This window comes from Centroberyx gerrardi, chromosome 8 (genome assembly GCF_048128805.1).
Source record: "Centroberyx gerrardi isolate f3 chromosome 8, fCenGer3.hap1.cur.20231027, whole genome shotgun sequence".
Classification (NCBI taxonomy): Eukaryota; Metazoa; Chordata; class Actinopteri; order Beryciformes; family Berycidae; genus Centroberyx; species Centroberyx gerrardi.
This window is the reverse complement of record NC_136004.1, coordinates 7,132,427-7,156,410: the sequence shown is the minus strand read 5'-3', so window position 1 is coordinate 7,156,410 and position 23,984 is coordinate 7,132,427. Positions and strand designations below refer to the sequence as shown.

Below are 23,984 nucleotides of genomic sequence, written 5' to 3'. Positions count from 1 at the left end.
CTCTGAGCTCTGGGGACAGTCCAGGAAGTGATTGTGGCTTTTGTGCGTGTGGTCCCCCCCCCTTCCTCTCTCTCTCCCTCTCCCAAAGGAGCCCTGATTCTTGGGGCCGCGCCCCCTTGTCAGCTGTCATCATATAACTGCCTACAGACCCGGGGGCCTAATGACAGGATCTATAGTACATGAAAACACAATTACAGCCCTCGGTTCAATTGCTACTGTGTGAATGGCCTTTAAAGAGGCAAAGGCACCAAACACATGCTACTCGCTCCAAGGCATATAAGGCTGCACAATATCCCCCTAAATCACAACCCATTCACACACACAGAGACAAACTCATTCTCAGTCAGCACATTAGAAATACACCCCATTTAAATCACTCTCCTTTCGCATTCTTTCATTTGTGTTATTCTAATTGCGGGACGTGCTCGACGCGAGGAGCTTTGTGACTGACATCGATACGTTTGACCTTGAATGGCGGCGCCGCTCGCAGTTTTAATGAGCTAATATGAGCGACGGCACATACGCGACCCACACGAGCCTCCGTGTTCCAGCAGCATTTCATTATCTCCGACGATGTTTTCATGGCAACATTTTGCAGCCACATTAAGCAACCATTACAAGACGCTGCAGGAAACATGTTGATGGCACCTGCAAAGGATCCGCCGCCTGGGCTCAGTGTAGCAAGCCCCAAGACACTTTGCATCAGGCAGGCAAGATGGCAGAGGAGAGGAGAGGACGAGAGGAGAGGAGGGGAGAGGAAAGGAGGCCTCATTCCATGTTTTTCAAATGGGAACAGTGACCCCCAATGGACGCCGCGATGCAGCCTGGTAAAGGGTTAATACAGTGTAATCCACCCGCCTCCCTCGCCTATGGGTGCAATGACTCTCAAATGCAGCAGGGGTCAGTGTTGCATCACACTAAAACTGAGCGCTCTCCACAGTGAGCTACAAAGGGAAAGCTGTGGCTGAAAAGATCACATCTGTTTCAGTGACACCACTAATCCCATTTAATCCGTCCGAGTTAATGTCCAGCTTTGCCAGCCCATCTCCCCCCCCAACACACACACACACCCCCTCCACCGCCCCCCACCCCGCAGACGCAGGGCTTCGAAAACAGGGGCAGAGGCCTCGGCAGATCCCATTAATGCGGTGACCCTAATGGGCTAAAGTGGCGAAGACGACACTTACACACTTAAACATCCAGACGCCGCCAAGTAGGCGAGCACTTCATCACAGCCACACGGGGAGGCACACATGTATTTATACAGGCGCGCGCACACACACACACACACTGAACTACACCTCAGAACACACATACATAGGCCAACACGCACAAATACACAGGAGCACACATACACACACTGTACATACACACATACACGTATACAACACACATACACAGATACAATACGTACACATGCATGCCAACACATGATGAACTACGCATCAGGACACACGCAAAAGGCAAAAACACACACACATGCACAGGAATACACACACATACACCGATACAACCCATATAGACACACACATACAGATGCCAATGCACACATACGCAGACATACCATGCATGCCCGCGCGGGCAAACACACACGTGCCCACACACACACACACACACACAGGATGAACTACACATCAGATGCTCACCTACACACACACACACACACAGATACACCACAAACACACACACACGAGATGAACTACAAATTAGAACACACACGCGAAAACACATTCTTCAAGCCAAGCAATGATTAAATGGAATCCAATTAAATAGGTGCTAATTGAGGCGCTAATTAACTAAAACAAATTGATACAACTGCAGAAAGGAGAGAATGAGGCATTTGCAAACGATGATACGGAACAATGCGGCGGCGGAGCGGGGCGGCCCGCTGTAGGTGCGCACCGGGATAAAAAACCTGGCCCCTCTATTGTCTTACCTCTTCTCGGGCCTGTCAAAACAGACGGGCCTCCGACAAAGGGCCTCTCACAACTAGAGGAGGGCTCTCTTTTCAGGGAAGGCTCAGGACTGCCACCCACTTCCATTCTCCCTTACAAACACCAGATCCCCGCGTCCTTACAGCTTCCCATGTAACACGGCACCGCGCACAAGGCGGCTGCCAGCCTCCGGACACGGCAGTGCCCAGGAAACGTGACACCTGGCGCCGAGTTACCCTCACCTCGACCAATATGTGATTTTGAAGGCCGATGCTGATTTTTTTTTTTTTTTTTTTTTTTGGCGTCGAAGCTGCCAATAGACAGTATTTTGTGCTGATATTCCAAATCCTCGAATGTGACCGTTTTCATGCCAGAAAGGAATTGTGTTCCCCCAGAATTTTATTCTTGGCAGGGTGTAAAAGCCTCTGAAACAGACCATGAGACACTAAAACTCTATACTGAAACTCATACACATGAAATTCTTTTAGGGGTTGGCAGCTGCTTCAGGCAGGGAAACCCACCACACCTCTGAAACTCTGGGACACATTACTGATACTGCCTTCAAAGTAACACTGCTACGCTCTATCACTGATTGATATGACACAATAGTGATTCAAGCTATAGTCAGTTCATGAAAGTTTTTACATTTGCTGCTCTAAACACCCGGTGTCTGGTAGCTCTTTCCTGGGAAAAATCCTCTGATGAACAGGTAGTGATGCATTTTACGTTTCTGGTTTGTTTGGAATAAACAGAAGAAGAACTGGGTAGTTAGCATGAGCAGTGATACAGAACAGACAAAGAAAAGAGAAACTCAAACTGCATCAACAGAAAATCCAAGGAAAAAGACGTCACAGTGCTGGACACACTGTTTGATTGACAGGTGATCTCTGGGAAGTGCAGTGCAGAAACACCACAGCAATGAGCGCTCAGAATAAATAAAAACAAGCTGTTTTCTTGTCACTGTCAGTACTGACTAGCTGATATCCGATATTTAGTAAAACTGAGATATATCGGTCTAACCCGAGATGAAAGGCAGCAGAATGTGAGAACCCGGGCCGAGCGACCTCATTTCTAACACTTTGTTCTCTGTTTCCCTGAACTGTGGTGTTCAGTGTCTGGTAAAGGGTTTTGAGGTTAAAGGCGACACAGCGCGCTTCCTGTAACACTTACAGTAAGAAGACGATTTAAAGAGGGCTTTTGTTTAAATTGAGCTTGATGAGTGTGTTTACAACGCACACACACAACCTCTGGCCTCTTAAAACGCGTGATCTTCTTCCTTGTTTCCATCTGTATTTACGCACTCCGGTGCCCCGCAAAGCCCTCTGTGATGAATCTGTGCGGTAAAAGCGCTTTATAATAAATCCGACCTGACTTGACTCGACTTGCCAGCTCATACTCGGAGCGCTACTGTGCAGAAAGCTTCTGCAGGAGGAATATGACCCCAGACACCCGAGATTACCTGGAGCATAGATTTCTGAACTGCTCCCTAAACATTACTGTAATATAAACCGCAGTGATATTGTAAATCATAAAGCACGAGGTGTAATAAAATGTCTCTCCCTGCCGTCTGCTCTAGTTAAACATCTACCAGGGGCAATATATCTGTTGCTATAGCTACAGATTCTCCCGCAGATGCAAAGCTGGAATATGATGTAGCCTGGGAGGTCCCACTTTAATAAATTACATACAAAAAGAAAGTAATCACAACTAGGCAGCCGGCAAAGCGCGCAGAGGTAATGCCCTGACAAATTTACTCTGGCTAACACCCCCCTCCTGAGTCTAAAACCTAATGACTGCATTAAAAAAAAACATACTGCGCCTTAATGTAGCTGCAAAATTCAAAATCGCTCTAAAATAATGCTAAAGTGATATCACCCAGCACATACCCAGGAAGAGTTTTTCCCACCCCCTGTCCTTGTCTCTGTGGCCCGGTTCAGTCCCCCAGCATGCAACAGCCCCGGCTCCTACAGAGCATGACTTTAGATCCCTGCTAATTTAATATTCCTAAGCCTAATTGTCCCCGGAGTGCTTGCTCTGAAGTAGCCCTGCTGTATCTCAATGACTGTGGCTTGTTAAAAGTGATGGGATGTGTGTGCGTGAGTGTGTGTGTGTGCACGAGTGTGTGTGTGTGTGGACCTACGGCGACCCAGCCAGGCACCTTACATGGTGTGACATTAATCACGGTGCACCGTCCCATGCAATATTCACCTGGCTAAGCACAGCGGGCACAGAGGTTGTCTGGGTTTTGGGCGTTCTTTGTCTTTCTCTTTCTCCTCTCTCTCTATATTTCCCACCCTCTCTCTCTCTCTTTCTACCTTCCTCTTCTCGTCTAAGGGGTTGGGAGGCTGCAGCTGTAGCCTTGGGGAGCGAGGAGATAATGGATCTTGGCGAGGAGAGAAGAGAGAAGAGGAGGAGACGGGGAAATCCTGAGAGGGCTAAAGCATTCCAGGAGACCGCAGTTCAGTAAGTAACTGATAAACTAATTCCACCGGTGTTCTGCTTGTTTTCTGGTTGGTAGGGATCACTCCCATGTGGGTGGAAGTATTTGTGAATGACTACAATATTAGCAAAGATCACATCATCTATCTGTAGTATCTATCTATTTATGAAATATGTTTCCATTTTGACATGCAAGTCATATTTACAGGAATAGCCGCCACCTCGGAGCTTATTGACTCTCCCAAATCCGACCATTTGGAACCGGTTCGGATTTGGATCCTAGTTAAACTCAAAGCCCGTCCCCCCGGGGACTGGACCGGTGGTCATGAAATCCTTCCACCCACCCCCCACACCTCCATTTCAACACCGGTGGGACTGTTCCCTCATCCTTTCCCAGCCCTCCCCTGGCATCCTGGGTAAAGTCAACACCGCCAGCCCCAGTGGAAACCCATGGGGACGAGTTTGGCTCCTCACACTAAATCCACTGTGGTCAGGCCGTCTGCTGAGCAAAAAATAGACGGCATTTAGGAAACTTAAAAACACACACCGAGAAGGGGGACGAGCTCTCAGACACTTATTCATGCAGGAGAATCGTCCCAAGGAAGTGGGTGAAAGAGGTGTATTGGCCTTTTATTGAAAAATCTGATCTGGTCCAGTCAGTTTCATCCACATCCAATGTAATGGATACGATGCAGTTTGTTTTATTAGATATTTAGTGCATAATTTATTATTACCACACTGATTATCTATGGGAGGTTCTTAACCTGAATTGATTCTATGACAACATTTTGATCCTATTATCATTGTTACCCTGGGTTTCAGTGGAGTGTTTTAGTGTCCCATGGTTTAAATGAAGAGGTTTTGCCACCCTGATAAGAATAAAATTTGACTTTTTTGGATTTTTTTGGCATGGAAATGGTCAACTTTGAAGATATTGACAATCAGCACAAAATATCAGATATTGGCAGCTTCAATAAAACAAATGCCGGCATGGTATCGACCTCAGTCGAATCCTCAAATCCATTTTCTGCTCTAATTAGCTAGCTTACTCCTCTCTATTGCAATAATGTGACTTTATTATTTACATCAATTATAGGCCACTGTAAGCTGTGACAGAGACCTGTTGACGCTGTAGCAATTCCTTGGTTGCTGATGGGTGTTCAGCAACCAAGGAATGATAAAAGTCATGGATCTCTTAATGCCCCATTAAGCATTCCTAGTTTTGTAGTTTTGCATTTGAAGAGTAACATTCACAGCTGAAATGTCTGCCATTTGAAAAGTGGTGTGATACTCTAATAAAATGAATGCTGTCATCAAACCACATTAGCAAAATAATAACAGATGGGCAGAGCTCATATAATTTTATAATATTTAAAATAATATGTACATCTGTAAAGGGATTTTTCCAAGCAATATACTGTATCTATTTTGAAAACAAACCTAAAAAAAAAGTTCACTGCTCAAAATGCAGAAGATTACATTCTTTCAAATGTCAGTAATTTGTAGGCAAGGGAACTGAGATAGCTACAGGGAATTTTAATTTCTAGGCAGCCGTCATTTTGTCAGAGTGGGTATCACATATGTTTAAATAATTGGATATCTCAGTTTTGGAGTGAAACTCTTCATATTGTCATTTAGCCCTCCCTTACACAGGGAGGTGTGTGTTCATCTGCCAAGTTGTCTTTGATGCGGTAAAGACAATTATCCGCCGTGTGATCATGCATACATGTTCGTGTTACAAGCAGCCAGCTAATTGATCTGTCAAGGTCTATTAGAAGTCGCGTTCCTCCACTCATCTCTCATCTCTGTTAAATCACACAGTGTTAACCTGAGTGACAAGAGTCGAGCTCTTTTCTATCACGTTACCACTTACAACGTTTTCAACCCATAATCACATCGAGGATTTCACATTTTAGGCCTTAAGCTGATGCTCTCATATGGGCAGTTTCACAATGAGTGCAACAGAAGAATATGTTTCAATTCCTTGATCAACAACATTACAAGTAGACAACAGTGAGGACAGCAAAGGGTGAAAGCCTCAGGACAGTAAATAGAGCAAATATTTCTGTGACCTTAGACTGACACAAGTGCAAGGTGGAGGAAAAAATAGATAAAAAAAGGTTAAAAATATACTTTACATTGAGTATGAACGACACTGATATGACTAGAGGTTCCTCCTTTTTTCACGCTACAGGGTGTCAGTCTGTAAAACCTGCAGTGAAACTTGCCTCACTCTGCCTTAAGGAGCTGCTCACCCACCACAATTCATTAGTCTAGGTTTCAAAGAGTTTTAGTGTCCCATGATGCTCTAAATGCTGTTTCAGAGGACAAGAAGAAAATGGAATTGTTGGCAAATTAGATATTGTACTGTATATCAGCACAAAATATTGGCTATCTGCAGCTTCACTACAAAAATGTCAGTATTGGTTCTGGCCTCCAAAATCCCATATTGGTCGAACATTATGCTACATATCCTTTTGTTTGCTATGTTTTCATGCATCTGAAGTGGTCTTGATGCATCTTGTAGACATGGATTCAGGTAAAATGACTACACCTCACAGACTCAGCCAGGGCGACTCGGCTGAAAACAATCCCCCCCCCGCCGTCCAGTCTAAAGGGGTTGGAGTCTGGAGATACTGTCTGCCGGGCCTCTCCTGAGCCGAGGCGCTACCGCTCAGGGTCGCTGCTCCCCAGATAACACCTGGGTACGCCGCTATCAGTCAACCCGATCGCCCGCCTGTTACCGGCCGGCCGGCCCGCCGCCGATGGGCCTCGGTGCTCTCGCGCCTCTCGGAGCGCCCGTGAACTGTGCACCGGCGCACTGTTAATGCCCCAGCTAATCTGATCTGTCTCCGGCCGGCTTAGTGCTTATAAACACACACCTAGATATATATGCAGCCGGGGGAAGTAATCCTGAAGCAGCTCTGACAGGGGCGAGCGGGACGCCGGGCCTCGTGTCCGCAGGCTGGGCTGATAGTGAGGGGTTAGCCTGCAGGGGATGGTGGGGGGGGGGTTGGAATAATAGAGTGAAGTGTCCGGAGATGTTCTGTTATATGACATTGTTAGCGGGAGAGGGGGGAGGGGGGGGTATACAGCATAGAGTGGAGAGCAGCACTAATGGAGGGAGATGGGGATGTGTGTGTGTGTGTGTGTGTATCTGTCGTGCTGCTTGACCGAGTCAGCATTATGTGTTATTCATGACCCCCATTTGAAGCATAGTGAAGGTCAAAGCCGTGTTGGCGCTCACTGCACGTCCTGCATTCTCCAGCTGGTTTTCTGATATCTCCTACTGGAGAACGGCATCCTGGGGCAGATTAATTATTTACAGATATTGGCCTTTTATTAAAAATCAGATATCAGATATGATGAATTTGATGTAGTTTGATTACTTATTTAATTTTTACAACGTCAAAAAAGATTGCACTTTCGGCTCAAAACTCCCACGTTTACATCATAATCTATACTTTCCTCACTGAAAATGCTTTGTCCTAGAATATGCCAACAGGTGCGCATGAGCAAAGATATTAACTTCAATGAGGCTGAGATGGAATTACCTGGACTACCTCGCTTTGTTTTTGGTGGTCCTACAAACTTCAATGGAGTTTCGACTGACATGAACGTGAGTGGATAAAGACTGAATATTCATTTTTGGGTGAAATATCCCTTTAAGGAGCTTTCAACCCACCTAAATGAATTTCATTAGTATTGATTTCAATGGAGAGTTTTAGTGTCTAAACGCTGTTTCAGAGGCTTTCCCACCCACAGTAAATGCTTGTAATTTTTTGGGACATATTTGGTGTGAAAATAGTGAACTTTGCAGATACTGAATATCAGCACAAACTATTGGCTATTGGCAGTTCCAATCCAAAAAATATCGATACAACCTGTATCAGTTGATTCAGGACATATTCTCTGGAGAGTGGAGAGAGAGGAGAAGGTCCAGCCAACATGTGTGACCGCTGGAGAAATGGCTCCTGAATGGAGTGTGACTGAGAGGAGAAGAATAGAAGGAGACCTTGGTGCACACACACACGCACGCACACACACACACACACACACTCGACCACTCCTGAGGTCTTGTAATTGGATCAAGTCAGTCCCAGTCCCCACCTCCCCCCTCTGTGAGGAACTCTGCTCCGACACCACAGCTCCTGTCCTCCGGCGAGACTCTGGCACCCCAGGGTGCCTTGAGGAGCCCGACACATCACCGCGCCTGCAGATCACAGTGTGTGACATACACTAGGGACACCTCTTCTGACTGGAGAGACAGAGAGGAGGAATAGATAGAAATACCGAGAGAACGAGAGAGAGAGTGAGTAGGAGAGAGAGGAGCAGGGCAAGATGAAGGACAAAGTAAGAAAAGCTCCAGCTAAGTGCACTTCTGTTGGTCACTTGAGTGGAGGGTCTGGTAAAGTATTTGGGGGTCACATTGAACGAATGACCCTGTCAGTATAGTGTATTGTACTGAAACAATATGACCTTTGTCAGAAGGTCAAAAAAAGCTGTCGGGCGCACTGCATCTGAGCCCCTGAAACATCAAAAACCCAGCTCGCTATTCAAGCTCCCCCCCGACGCGGAGTAAAATTACAGAGCTTTTCTCAGGCTTTTAATCAGCCTCTCGATTCTATTTGATATCAAAGCGTGGAGGAAGTCTACACAGGCGTACGCGAACACCTGCTTTAATGTCCAGATGGCTGCTTTGTGTGCCCCCTTCTCCCACCGCAGCCACTACAAAAGTAAAGTCGAGGCGCGCACGTGTTTGTGTGCGCACATCCATCTGCTGGCCTCTGTGCTTGTTGCATGAAAAGACATGCACTCATGTATGTAAGAGAGCGTGTGTGTGTGTGTGTGTGTGTGTTATGGTATTGGGAGCTAACTTGCCAGCGAGGAAAAGTGTGAATACTAAACAACCACATGGACTGTGATAGAGTCTGTTTGCGCCACTGCCAAGGACGTTTTTCTGCGGCAGATAAAAAAAAACACAAAGGGCCCCTCATCGAACCCCGGTCCATCTGGACGCGGGCGCGCTTTGTATGCATGGGATTTTCGACCATGAGAGACACTTAAAGAGCGCATGATAAGACGACTGGGGAGGGGGGGGGGGGGGGGTTGGGAGGAAAACACAGGGTGATAGAGAGGTAAAGAAAGAGAGAGATCCCTTCTATCTCTTATTCTAATTCTTCTCCTAGCACTTCGCTCTTACATGATCGCTCGTGGGAATACCGCGACGGCACCAAGGTCACGACCTTTGAACCCCTTCATACTTGTCGGTGATGTCGATGATGGCGGAATGAAGCTTATTCTGCCGCTGCACTCATTGTGAGTCGCTCCGGATAACAGTGTCAGCCTTGAAATGAAAATGGAATGTAAATGGTTGGAGGGACTGTGCGACAGTGTGAAACTAGATTCTATCTTGAAGAAATATACAGTATTTAAGCTGCACCAGGCGAGATTTGTCTGTATAAACAAACCCATCTTATCAGCCTAAATCACTAAGTGGGGCTTTAACAGAGAATAGTTCCATCCCCACTAATTGAGACGTTATAGATTCACCTTATTTGATCAAATGAAATTCTACTGTTGGTATACACACTTCTCCACCCACAGAAAGTGACGAATTGAAACTTTAGTTTACTGTTTACTTACTGAAATTCACTTTACTGATGCCATGCTACATTGTTTCTTGTTTTTGAAGTCTACAAAATTCAAACAGTTGCCTCTCGCTGCCCTCTGGGCCCACCGATGTGCGCCGTTGCCTAGCGCAGCTTTAAATACACAACACTATAGAGAACTAAAGCCCGGCCTTTCAAGTATGCTTTATGAAAACCTGGCTGAACCCAAGGGCCTTTTACTCCTCGGCGGGCTACAGAGGGATCTTTAGTACCCCAGATAAGATTAGAAGACATATTTTACTCGCTAGTTCTCGAACAGAGACAGACAGTCAAACACAGAGTTAGAGAGACAGAGAGATGAAAGAGAACAACCCGACGCGAGGAGGGGAAAAAAAGAAAAGGGAAGAGCTTGGCAAGGTAAGAAGGTAAGAAAGAGGGATAGGGAAACACCGGGGGGAGAGGCAGCCAACAGTGCTTTACAGATCGGTCCAGCTGGGACAGGATGCGGCGTCTCCAGCTATCGATGGATCACAGGGCCGAGGTGTTTTCTGAGGGGAGTTTCACAACGCCTCGCCTCGCAGTATCATTAGCCGGCGCTGGAAGCCACAGCCAGGATCTGCCTCAAAAGCTCTTACAAGGCACCGGAGAGACATTCAACACCAACGCTTGAATGACACAGAAAAATCTTTGCCAGAGGGCCGACGTTTGCAGCTGTCGCATAAAGACCGCATAACTGCAATTTTGTTGACTTTACATGGTCATTTTGATGTGTTGAGTTCATTCCGTGACCCTTGGGCCCTCGAAACCTGGTGAAACTCCCACTGTATAATTTCAGAAATAGCTGCACATCAGCGAGGAAAATAAGCATTCTGTTTTGCATTCCTCAAACGCTTTTTTGCAGATATGCGGTTTACCCGGCAAACGGCGATACACTATAATTTCGAGGTAGGTGCATTTGTTGATGCACACCCGGGGCACTGCTTGTTTCGAGATGCACCAGGGAAGCACAAAAACATACCAAAGAAATAGATATGTAGCTACTTATTCACGCGTGAGCAGATTGTGGACTTAATTTTTTTCAAGTTGCATTAAGATCATTTTGGAAGCATGAAAACAACAAACAAAATTCTAATTGAAAAAAGAACTAACTTTTCTGCCTTGGCTTTCATTTCTTTACCTAGCACTTCTCCATCATGCATGCCACGGACACAGGAATACTTGCTGCTGTTGGGTAAAAACTTGTATTCAACTTTGAAGGATCTGAGAAAAACAGCCTTGTTTTTAGCTTGAAAACTTGAAAATCACCCAAACTGAAGTTAGGAGGTTTTCAGAGGACAGCAGCGATTTGTTTGGTATTATCTGGGTGCTGTGGCTCTGACCTTTGTACTCCTTACTATTAGTTGCTTGTAATCTAGTAACTGAAGCTTTTTCTACTGTTGCACTTGCACTAAGTTGCTCTACAGCTAAACACCTACATTCTAAATGCCTCTTACAAAACCAAATATCACAGCCAGACTCATTTTCAGCCGTGCCGACTTCCTTAGGAAATCTTATCTAAGAGAGATATTTTGGTCAGTGGTGGAGGCCCCAGGGCTACACAGCCTCATTATTTAGTTCGGCTTCCTGACTACATTTCCCCCTCTTATCCTCAACAGCACTATGGTGGATCTTGGCCGCGGGACAGCAGCATAAAAACATCCGCCCATTTAAACAAACTGTTAATACATAGATGGGCTATCTCACTGTGCCAGACTGTGACTCAATAGGCTCCGCTCAGCAGTGTGCTTCGGGCCGAGGATATTGGCAGCACTCTGAGGGAGGTACACGCAAAACAAAGAGCAAACCACTCATGTAGCTATGGTGAAGGGAAACAAGAATGGCGCTGGGACAATTAGCAGCGATATAGTCCAGGGTAAACCCACCTGAAGGCGGCTTACCCGCCTTTTGATTTATGAAATACAAACATTTCTGGTAGCACCAGTCCTCATCAGTGTTTACCCGTCACACTTGCCTCCCCTTCATGTAGGTCCAAATCCCATTTGGGTGATTCCCTCCAGTTATTACAATACTCCTTCTATGCTGCTTTCATTTCAGCAAGCAAACAGCACAAAGCATCGCTATCCAAAACAACAAGAGAGCGACTGCGATGGCAAAGGAACTTTCACATTCAACACCTAGGTAAGAAAAGTCACTGACAGCAACGAAATGACAGCAATGAAAAGCCACTGCTGACACTAATGTAATAAAAATCACCACTGACACCAAGACGGTATGAGTCACAGGTTAATACCAATGTAGGAAAAGTCACTGGTATCACCATTAACAGGTGTAGCGAACACCTGTCAAGGTTCACAACAAGAAAAAACACTGCAAGTCAGAATGTTACTACTATGAAATCACTTCAGACAGCAACGTGTTAAAAGTCAATGCTGACACCAGTGTAAAAATGTCAGTACTTGCACCAAAATCATCAAGTCCTTAGCTACTGCAAAACTGCCACTACTGGCAACAAATGAAGAAAGCTGACACCAAGAAAAGTCACTTCTGACAACAGCAAGTGAAAGGAAAAGACAGTGCTGATGCCAAAATATGAGTAACATCACCAATAGCACTACAAAAGGCACTGCTGGCATAACTTAAGGAAGATTCAGATTCAGTCCCACAGCACATTTGCGGTGATGGCATTGAGTTCTTTCTGAGGATTGCGGGAGCTGTGTGAAAATATGCCGTTAAAGTGTGAAGATTCATAGTTCAGGTTACGCTTTCACAATAATACATTTACTTATGTTTATTAAAGGATAATACTGGTGTTCAGGATCAGGACTCGTTGTCCTCCCTTCCGAAGAAGGCACTTGCTGCCATTTATTCTTGCACAGTATGAAAAACATAGAGAACAGAGTTAGATAATGCATCACAGTAAATGTGAAGCCGTAATTTGGTTTTGTCAAAGTTTCTGTTTTATCCTTATTCCATTGTGCCTGAGTTGAGTGTTTTCATATCAGGGCTGCATTACATTACGCTCTGCTTACTGTCAATCATCTGACACCCACAGGGAGAAATGGAACTCTCTGCCAGGAAATAATCCCTCAAAAACATGTCGCCTCGCAAACTTTATTGTCACATCATTGTCTTTGTTATTAACAATAATAATTTAACGGTAAATAACTCTAAATGACACCAGTATTCTCCTTTAAGTAGGCGCTGCTCAATAAAGAACACACCGGATTTGAAGAAAATGATTTTCTCCAGCGCTGTACACTGCGATGCAGTTTGACAACGTGCAGGTTCAGAGGAATAAAGTGTCTCAGTGAAGGGAATTTACCTCTTGATGACCATGGCACAGTGGTAAAAAGTCACTGCTGTCACAAGAATAAATAAGTCACACCTGACATCAACTAGTATTCAGCTCTTTTTTCAGCATGTATGTATTTAAAACCCCATATTGGCTGAACCTATCAGCACAAAATGAGGTTTAAGCAGTGTTCTCTCTGCAAAAAAAAGTGCAAACACGGCCTCAGAGAACTTTGTTCACCGAGATGCTCTGACAGTGACTTTAAATGAAAAACAGAAAGCCGACACCGACCGTTTTGTTCTTCTTGGAGTAGGTCTTCTTCAGCAGCCTATCGGTCATCCTCTCCTGCTCCCGCTGGGCGTGGTGGAGGAAGCCGTTCTCCAGGGGATCCATGACGGGCTGGACGTTCTCCTCCTCCTCCTCCACCTCCTCCTCGTCCTTCCTCTGCCGCTTCGCCGCCTTTTTCTCCTTCCAGCGCTCCTTCTTCTCCTGCGTCTTCACCACTCCCGTCTTCTTCTGTGGAAAGAGAGAAGGGGGCGGGGGAGAGACCGTGTGAAATGCCTGATTTATTTAAAAAGATGACGGTGTTCAGCGTTCGATTCATTTAAAATCCGTGTTTGACTTTTGATTTATTTAAAAAAGTACACCAGCTTTTTAGAAATTTAGAAGATGCTAAAAGATGAGAGAAAGAGTGTGTGTGTGAGAGAGAAAGCAATATAGATACATAGCCAAGAATCAAATCAGAGCCTGCTTTGCCTGTTTCCCTCTACACTCTGTGTCTACCCGTCTCTATATAAACTGTTAGGGAGAATAGTTATAGAGAGACAAAGTCTGACGTAAGTTTGTAGGCTGTAAATTTAGCATTACTGTCATTTGGTCTGTAGTCCAAAATCCCTGTGGAAAGTATGTGATTTGCAAGTAACGCCAAAAATAAAGTTTGTGCTACACAGAGGCTTACTAGCTATTACATTTTGTTCCGTGAAATAAAATACATCAACTAACATCACCTTTGTGAATTTCTTTATACTTTGGCTACTTTTTATATGGATTGTTGCTAGCAAAATGGTAATTTTGCTAGCAACAATCAGTTGTTAACCTGTAGCTAGCAACAACTGGAAAACACAACCACTGGAAGACAATTGACAACTAACAAGAACAAGGCAACTAACTATATATGAACAATAACAACTATTCAATTCAACACCACATGAAAATCTTAATTTGAATGTACAACACAGTCAGGACAAGACAAAGTATGTTAAAGTAATTTGCTCACGGCCTCATGGTTAAAGCAACGCTGTTGTAGTCCGCTTTCCCTGATTAGTTAGCAAAAATAAATATTAAAAGTAACTAAAATATCATAATTCACTAAGTTGATGCTAGTGGATGTATTTAACCCCTGGGACAGAATATAGTTGGCCTATATCTCATGGGTATCCATTCAACACAGCCCTTATTTTCGGCAATTTTGAAAAGGCAACTCATATTTTCCATAGGGATTTTGGACTACACAGCAAATGGCGGAGATGCAAATCTATACAAAATGACAACTTCCGCTTATGGCCTCTATTGTCTCAAGGATTTTTAAAAACAATAATACACCAAGTGAAACAAAGATACCTTGGGCTGCCTAAGAGCAAGATAAAAAAAAAAAAGTGAGAAGTTAGATATCAGATAGACAGATAGACAGCTCGATAGAAAGATAGATTGGCAGGAGATGAATGTATGAAAGAAAACAGGGAGGGTTTGCCGCTGCTGGCAAACAGTCAAGCGTGCAGCCCCTCCACCGCCGGCTTATACAGAGCAAGCAAACACTCGAGCAGAGAGAGGCAGCGCTGACTCTCTCTCTAAAGTCATCTTTAATCCTGTCAACAGCAGAACAATGCCTTACTGGAGCCCATAATCACTTTATGGCTCAGATATAATGAGCTTATGATATGAAGTGCTGCTTTAACACACACTGGAGAAAATACAGTCAGTCTACACTTACACTATGACCAAGCAATTTCCCCCCTTTAACTAATCATTCCTTTCACGCTCCGGTTACAGCCTGTATGGAACTGCTGTTTATTTATTGGAATTCAAACACCATTTGTAACTGCTTGGTATCTTACGCCGTAGTGCTTATTTTCTCCCACCCAGTATTGCATAACCGGACAAAATGTCACTATGTAGTAGTAGTAGCAGTAATAATAATAATAATAATAATAATAATAATAATAATATCATATGGTATCACACTGTTATTAATGCTGTAAGTATACACGTATCATTTTGTTCTTTATTTCTACCATACTGTATTTAAGATGCTGCTTGTGCCGACCCCATTCGTCCCAGGGTTTAATAGAGCAGTGGTCTTCAATCCTGGTCCTCAGGACCCAGAGTCCTGCTGGTTTTCTATCCTCACAGCTAGCTAATTGCATTTAATTGCATTCACCTGGCATCCCAAGTGTAAATCAGTCCCTGATTAGATGGCTACAATGAAAACCAGCAGGGCTCTTAGTCCAGAGGAGCAGGGTTGAAAACCACCGTAATAGAGTAGTTATCTGTGTATCTATTTATGTGTCTATCTATCTGTCAGTCTCTGTCCAGCTTTTCCTGTAACACGTAAATTAACAGATGCCCTAGTAAGTTTGTGTTTTAGCGTCATTGCAGGTGCTATGATGCACTAAACTGGCGCTCAAGCCTGACATTTCTTGTCAATGTAGTTCACAAAAACACACTGAAAGCACGTTAGCGTACTCCAATGCCCATAAGTCAGTGTGCCTGTGACACAGCGCATGGTGTCAGTCAAACAGTCGAGGTTCAGTATATTCACTCAGGTGGTACTAGCATATGACTGGCAATGTAAGAAACACAGCCTACATGATACAGTGTTTTGAAGAGGCAGCCCATTTGTAGTAGGCTGTATGTTGTATCTGCTTCACAAAACTGATCATAATCAGATGGGTGTGTTATAGTCAAATGATGTTGATGGCTAATAAAGTCAGAGACTTTAGTGCCTGAACAAAGATAAGATACTGAAACGAAACGTCAATAACATGCAGCAAACTATTGCCTACTTAGATTATGATGCCTACTGATAAAAACAACTTAAAGTCCATAGACTGAATAGAGAAATAAAGACGAGCAGGCCACTCAACCTGTGAGAAACACTGCTGCCTGCCTGCCTGTCTGTGTGTCTACTGATTGAATTTTAACCTCCTCCTGGGCTCCAGCTGCCTGTTATTTCCAGAGCTCATCTGGCCCGAGCAGAGCTGGTGATGTGCTGTCGGTTGGTAAAGCCCGTCGGTGGAGATCACAGTGTGTCTGAATGGCGGACGACACGCCGCTGCTTGAAGCCACGTGGAGGCCACAGCCCAGGGCCGCCAGTTCACGTTTCAACATCTGTTCGCGGCCGGCGGCGCCCGGCCCGACTGCAGTGGGCTCAGCGCTCCATCTGAATAATCAAATTATTGGCTCCGAGGGAGAGAGGTTAGCAGATGGCTAGCACATATAAGCCCCATAACCGCTAACGCAACGCCACCGATACCTTCCTCCACAAAAGGTGTTTACATGAACTGCAAAAAATGTCCATGGAAAGGAAAAAGGGGAAATATTATGACCACAAATATGTTCTCATGGCATGAAAATAATCTAAGGCCAGGCAATAATGTGGGTTTGAAAGTTAAAAACCCTTAAATTGGAGAGGGTGAAGACATTAAAAGCCGCCTCATCAGGGTGTTCCAGTCCTGGACTTTTTTGTGCTACAAGAATATATTTGTGGTCAAAATATTTCTTTGCTCACTTTCCAGTACAATTCCTACCGGCCAGGAGCACCTGTGGTTGTTTGGGGATACATGAAGCGCTCCTAGTCGGCAGATTTTTTTTGTTTAAAGGAAAACAAGATTTTAAAACTCTACAATGCTAACAGAGATGGATTTTTCTGCAGGGAAAAACAATTTCTTCCAGGCTGTGCCAAAGTACACATCTTACAGCAAACATGTAAATCAAGCACGGGCAGGGTTTGCCTTCTCTAGGGTGTCTGCAAGATTCATCAATTTAAGTAGAAGACCAAGTATGCAACTGCAATGAACATGAAAATGAAAACAACTGTGGACCGTGTCAGAATATGGATCTGTGTGATCATTTTAAAGACCATTTTTAAGACCTCTAAAACTGAATTGGCTTTAGTTAACTGTATTCAAGACATTAAGGCCTTGAAAACAGATTAGGGTTAGACTGACGTGTTTTTTCTACTAATACTGATACGGCATATCTTTAAATTTGACCATTTTCATGCCCCAAGAATTCAGAAAAAATACAAGGATTCAGTCTTTGCCCCAGAATGTTATTCTTGTCAGGGTGGAAGTCTCTGAAACAACATTTAGGCCATCATGGGACACTAAAAGTCTCCGCTCAAACCAATACAAATGAAATTGGGTGGGTTAACAGCTCCTTAAGGCAGAGCGAGGCAGGTTTCACTGCAGGTTTTTATAGACTGTTGAGTAAAAATCCTCCCACACCACACTGGAATGATTTCTCTGGTAAGACATCTGAAATGAAAATAACAGTAATAATAACATATTCACTAGCTGTGGTCACAGAGGAACCATCATATTGGAGGTGGATACTTGCTGGCTGATATCCAATTTTTAACAAAATCTCAATATCAGCCCAATATATCGGCAAACCAACATATCGGTCTAACCCTTGTTCAGGTAATATAATTTCAGACAATTTAATACAAATTTCCAGGACCTGCAGACACCATGTTGCTCCTCTGTAATGTATTTTAACTGCATGACAAAAGGGCGCTGGGCTAACCCGGCTCGCGGGCTGACTCCACTTTGAGGGGAGGTTTAATGTCATTACGCTGACATCACACGGCGGCTCCGAGCGGCGCTCCTCGCCCTCTGAAGGCAACGCATTAATTTCTCATGAGGGACCAGACAGCACTAGCAGGCCACTTGTCATGCAATTCATTACCCAGAGAGCCATCTTTGAAGTGTCGTTATGGGGACAAAGCGGCTACAAACTGACAACAAAGGACGCCGAGAGCGCGACCAGGTGTTTCCCCCCTCTTTAGGCCGCTCTGACCCTCCAGGATGACCCGACCATCAATATTCATCAAGTCGGGGGGGGGGATGGATTGGCAGGTCGGCGTAATTGAATTTGCATGCTGCATCCCGACTCCTTGGTTATTATTAATACGAGCATGTCTAAGTAAACAAACCTGGGTTTAGCAGTGGGATCAATTAAACATCAACTGGCGGACATGTGGAGTCTTATTAGGATGCTGGAGATGCCCCAATGGTCGTCATCCGCTCCATTCAGTCATGGCAAAAACCCCCACAAAGATATTAAAGACTACAACAACTTTTTAGAGGTTTTTGGCTCACCTTTGGCCAATATCTGACAAAAACACTCGCACCAAAATCGTCTCTGGTAGATAGTTCTGTCCGGTGCGCATGCTAACACTTTAGCATACAGTATGTTAACTAGTCGTAGGCAATTAGCATTATCCAAAGTATGAAGATAAACCTTATAGTAATCCAAAGTTGTTGTTTTTTGTTCTATGGCCTGTAGATTCATAACTTCTGTAAACCAAATCTCACCTAGTGAAGTCCATTACGAATCAACAACGCAAAAATACTTTAGCATTCTGGCTAACTTCGCTCACTTCCAAAAGTTACGCTCTAAGTCTCACGGGAAGCAAAGGTCTTCTGCCATAAAAGTACATTATTTTTGTCGAATTTTATGTCTATTTTACCAATCCCCTAAACACGTCTGGCAGGTTCAGACACATGTCATTACAATTAATTAACCATCCAGCCTCAGAGCTGCTGCTGCAAGTTCTCATTTTCTCACTTTTAGGATAATGCTAAAGGATGTGTCCTTATAACAAATCTGCGTGTCTTCTTTGGAAAAACATACATTTGTGTTAAGTCAGAAGATATGTTAATAATAACATGTTGTCCCAAAGAAGACACAGATGTGTTAAAAATGAGACATTGTATTTTACTTAACATATTGTATGCTAAAGCGTTAGCATGTGCACTGGACAGAGCTATCTACCAGAGACGCAGGGATGATTTTGGTGCCAATCCTCTTATCAAATATTGGGTAAAAGTCAGTGTAGTCTCTTAACCTTCAAGTAATAGTTACACTTTAATCCCTAGCTGGACACAAACACCAATGACCTAAACAAAAACTTCTGCTTCGAGAGCATTATCTTAGAACCTTTTTCCCTTTTGTTGAGATCTTGTCATTTGTTCAAGAAGATAGCTGAAACCAAAAAGAAACTGCACTGGAAAAAGTGAAATCATCTCAGCCTATTGGCAGATTTGTTTCAGTTGATTTAAGACTCAATATGAGATTAAATCAACACTGACGTCGGACAGGTAAACACAAACGTAGCCTAGATGTAAGTACAGTATGGCTTACACACACACACACAAATACACGCAAACATATGCACGGCCAGTAAAAACAGAGAGAAATCATGTCACCATCTGGAAAGCTTTGCTTGTGAAAAGTTGGAAATGTGGACCATGTGGACAAGAGCAAGGAGCTCGGACCTGACCCAGGAACAGCCACTACATACACCACAGCCGCCGTCGCCAGGATTAGCTTTGATCATACATCTAAACCCAACGCTAGAGAGGCACAGTGACAAAGCAAAGCTGCCAACTCTCCTTTATTTCCCACGAGTCTCTCTTAATTTCTCATTCATTTCCATAACCTTTAATTGGACAAACTGGTCCGATTGGAGAACCTTCCTTATTTTACCCCGTTCAATCTGGGGCAGATATGTGACAGTGACAATGAGCGGAGAATAAGTGGCTTGAGATAGAAAAAAACGAGCCAGAGAAAAACAAAGGGGATGGAGGGAAGAAAAAGAGGTGAGGAGAGGATAAGGAAGAGGACAGAGAGAGAGAAACAGAAACAGAGATAGTATGAGTGTGGAGGGGGGAACAGGAGAGACCGCTCGACTGGTTTGACCCGACCGCGTTACCGTGGCAACAGCATGGGAGAGCTTTGTTGCTGTTCCAGATTGCATGGGGAGCGGAGCGTGTGTGTGCGTGCGCGCAGCTGACTGTGTGTGTGTGTGTGTGCATGTGTGTGGGTATGAGTGCACAGTGCATAAAATCCTACACAGGTTTCCATGCCGGCAACAGTAAAGTGCATGGCTTTACATGGTTATGCAGGGGCCTTGAGATCCACCGTAGAAGCACATTCAGCTCCCAAAGGAAGGTTTATGCATTCTGCACAGAGGAATGTCAGCAACCCTGGAGCTGGTTCCTAAGAGGGGTAGGGGGTCTACATGAGGCATGCATAAACCAGAAGGCAAAGGAGGTTCACAAATGGAGCCTCGAGCGCTCGAAAAGAAAAATAGACAGGGTGTGTGAAGAAAGAGAGAGAGAGAAAGAGAAAGACAGAGAGAGAGATGGCGGTGTCTAATGCACATCATCACGTTTTCCCTGGCCCGCTCTCCTCTTTCCGAGGCCAGTAATTATTTAGGAGACACAAAGAGCTCTGCAGGGGACACCTCCCTCGACATTAAGCAATGCTACAGAGAGGTTAGAGGGCCCTCTTCAAACAGTCAACGATGCCACTGAAGGCCCACCTACGCGTCACCAGCAGATCTGGATCAAAACTGTACATGAAATACTTCCAAATTGCTTTGTGCATTAAGTTGAGGCTGCATTGAGTGCTGCATGAGCAGTGTTTGGACGTCTGGGAAAAAATTGATTGGATCTATTGTGTCACACAAGTTCAGATAAGTCTCAGAAAACTATGTGAACTATGTTCGACTGATTGGTTTGCTGATTAAGAGAACCAAGAACATTTTCACTTCATTATCTATGACAATCAGACTTATGGGAATATGGCATCTCAATGGTTTTTTTTTGTATTTTATTACACAATTCATTGTCATTATACGATGATCTGAACAGTAAAGTTTTACTTAGCAACATTATATTTCTTGGCCATCAAAACATTGGTGTAACTACAGGTATTTCCTTGTTGGTGACGTTCAGAACTCAGGAGGTTTGAGACAACAGGTCCACTGCCAAACCCTGAGCTCCCTAAAGGTATTTCCCAGCTGAAAGCAGATGTGAACTGTATTTTCTAGTAGTATTTACCAGCTGAAAGCTGAGATTAATTTCATTTTCTAGTAGCATTGACTATCTCTGAAAGCAGAGGTGAACAGTATTCAATCGGGAGTCAGTTTTCAACTAGTAAGTCCATCTTTCCCATATGACATGAACGCAGCAGAAGAGAAAGATTTGCAACACCACTCCAGCAATGTTTACTCCTTTGAAGCTGCCGGTGAGGCTATGCAGATTTATTGCTCGGCTGTTGGACTGATTCTGTGCACATTAGCGAGGCTCTTGGTGGGGTGCGTAAATCATGGCGGCTTGTCACGATTTAGACTGCACTGATTTAACCACGCGGCACATGTGACGCTAAGCAGAGCTAACGCCGCACACCCCTCCCACCTAATGTTGCTGTCAGCTACATCAAACACACCTTTAATTAACTTACAGCATACACTCTCATTTATACCCTGCCCTCCCCCCCCCCCCCCCTTTCTCTCAAAAGCATGTAATCAGAGGGTTATTGCCTGGAAGAGGGAATAGAGGGAGCGCATTGTGTGCCAAGAAGCTTATCAGGCTGTGAACAAGAGAAAGCACACATTTCTACAGTGATCAATGTCGCATAATTGGCTAGCACAAGGATTAAATGAACCGAATCCTTCTTTCTCTTTTGTTAATAGATCTGGTGCATTTTTCCTGTTCGTTTGACTTCCCGGTTAGAGGCCTAATCCTTTGTGAGTGTAAGCTAGTTTCTGGGCCGCGTTGACGTATGGAGCGTGTTACGGCAGAGGAGGGGAATGAGCAGCGGATGCGAGGTGTTAATCCCCGCCGGGTCAGCCTGCCGCTACACTCATCCGACGAGCAGGAGCCAACCTGCCGGGAGGTCTCCGCTTCCCTCGCTCTGCCGTTTTCCCTCCCTTTCTTTGTCACACACTTTGTCATTCGCTTTCTCTCGCTTTCTCTCTTTTGCAACAACGCACATAACGCCGCATTCATATCATGTGGGAATAGCTGTCGGAATGATTTGACGGCTGAAAGCGCCGACTTGGAAGTGTTCACACACTCATTTGAAGCCGTCAAGACACCATGATTGACGTTTTCTGTAGTTTTTTTGGGTTTGTCACAATAATTATTCTCAGCTTTTTAACACTTAACACACACACACTTAGTGAGAACATTTGAACATTATGTTTTACAGCAAACCAAAAGCTGCAATTTCAACCACAATCCAAAAATCCAGCAAGTGATCACAAAGTGATATATAGTTATGTGATGAGAATTGTTGATTTTATTTGTTTGCTTTTGTTTTTTTAATTCATATATCCGTACACTTGACTGATGTATTTCTTTGTTGGTGATGTCAGACTTCAGGAACTTGAAGAAATTGGGTCCATCGCCAAACCAACAAGAAGTAATTTTACCACCTGAAGGCCGACAAGAATGGTATTTTCTAATATTTAAAACCAGAAAGCTGAGATGAACGGTGTGTTCAAGGAGGAAGCACCTATCTACCATTTTTCCATTATGACATGAATGCAGCAGTAGCACCCACATCTCTCTCTCTCTCTCTCTCTCTCTCTCCCTCTCTCTCCAAGGTTACTATAGTGAACTTGAAATGAAAAAAATGCTTTGTGCATTGAGTGCTACATAAGCGGTGTTAGGACATCTAGGAAAAACTGGATTGGATCTACTGTACCACACAAGTTCAGATCAGTCACAGAAAACTATCTGAACTAGGGTTAGACTGAGATATTGGTTTGCTGATACATTGGGTAAATATTGGTCTTTTATTAAAAATTGGATAACAGTGAACAGTGATGTACAAGAATCGTTCAGATTTGTGTAAAAGCATCAGAATTGGTATGCATGTACAGCTTGATGCCCTGAACATTTTCACAATCAGAGCCATATACAAATACAAGGAAATTGTATTTCATTGTATTTAGATTCTAAATTCTTCTTCCTTCTGTCCTTCAGGTTTTATGCTGTTGACCATTGGCAAAATACAATGTGGAGAAAAAGTCCTCTAGTCATGAATAAACTGTCAGTACTTCAGGAATTAAGACAATATCTAATATGCTCAGTATCTACAAGCATTATCAAAAGTAAGACGACTAACCTTTTAGTAATAAATAAATGGTCTTATTATATGGCCTGCAGATTCATAAATAAAAAAAATAGAAATATCACTAAATCAATATAGCTGATTAAGCCAGGTTTATTCCTGCAACCATGTATGCATCTGCAGTACAGTGATTTGTAGCTGTACACAGTCTCCCATCAGCCCATCTGTTCCTATGGAAATAAAATAAATCACTCCAAGTCTCGCAGTAACACAGAACTTTCCTCAGAGAAAGTAGTCCCTGCTGGTTCTATTTTTATATCATATTCTACAGACTGAGATAATGCTGGTGGCTTACTATCACTCAGCATAGTGTATGCTAAAGTGTTAGCATGCAGCAACGGAGCCAACCATCTACCGGGGACACACGGATGATTCTGGTGTCTGTGTTCTCATCACTTAACTTACAGTAAGCTGCCAAGCGGGACAATCTCCCAAAAAACCTGGTGTGTTCCTTTAAGAGCCCAGGGCCTGCACAGGAATGCTGGGCAGACGGGGATA

General features: G+C 44.1%; 1 protein-coding gene across 4 annotated transcripts in view; it reads right to left on the bottom strand.

The window, feature by feature from the left end:
- fbrsl1 (fibrosin-like 1) overlaps positions 1-23,984 on the bottom strand; it is a 272,295-nt gene that overhangs the window by 187,945 nt on the left and 60,366 nt on the right. For all 4 annotated transcript variants that reach the window (XM_078285060.1, XM_078285058.1, XM_078285057.1 and 1 more), the window contains exon 2: positions 13,569-13,793. In XM_078285060.1, the coding sequence (XP_078141186.1) occupies positions 13,569-13,793 (225 nt within the window). The remainder of the gene's footprint in view (positions 1-13,568; positions 13,794-23,984) is intronic.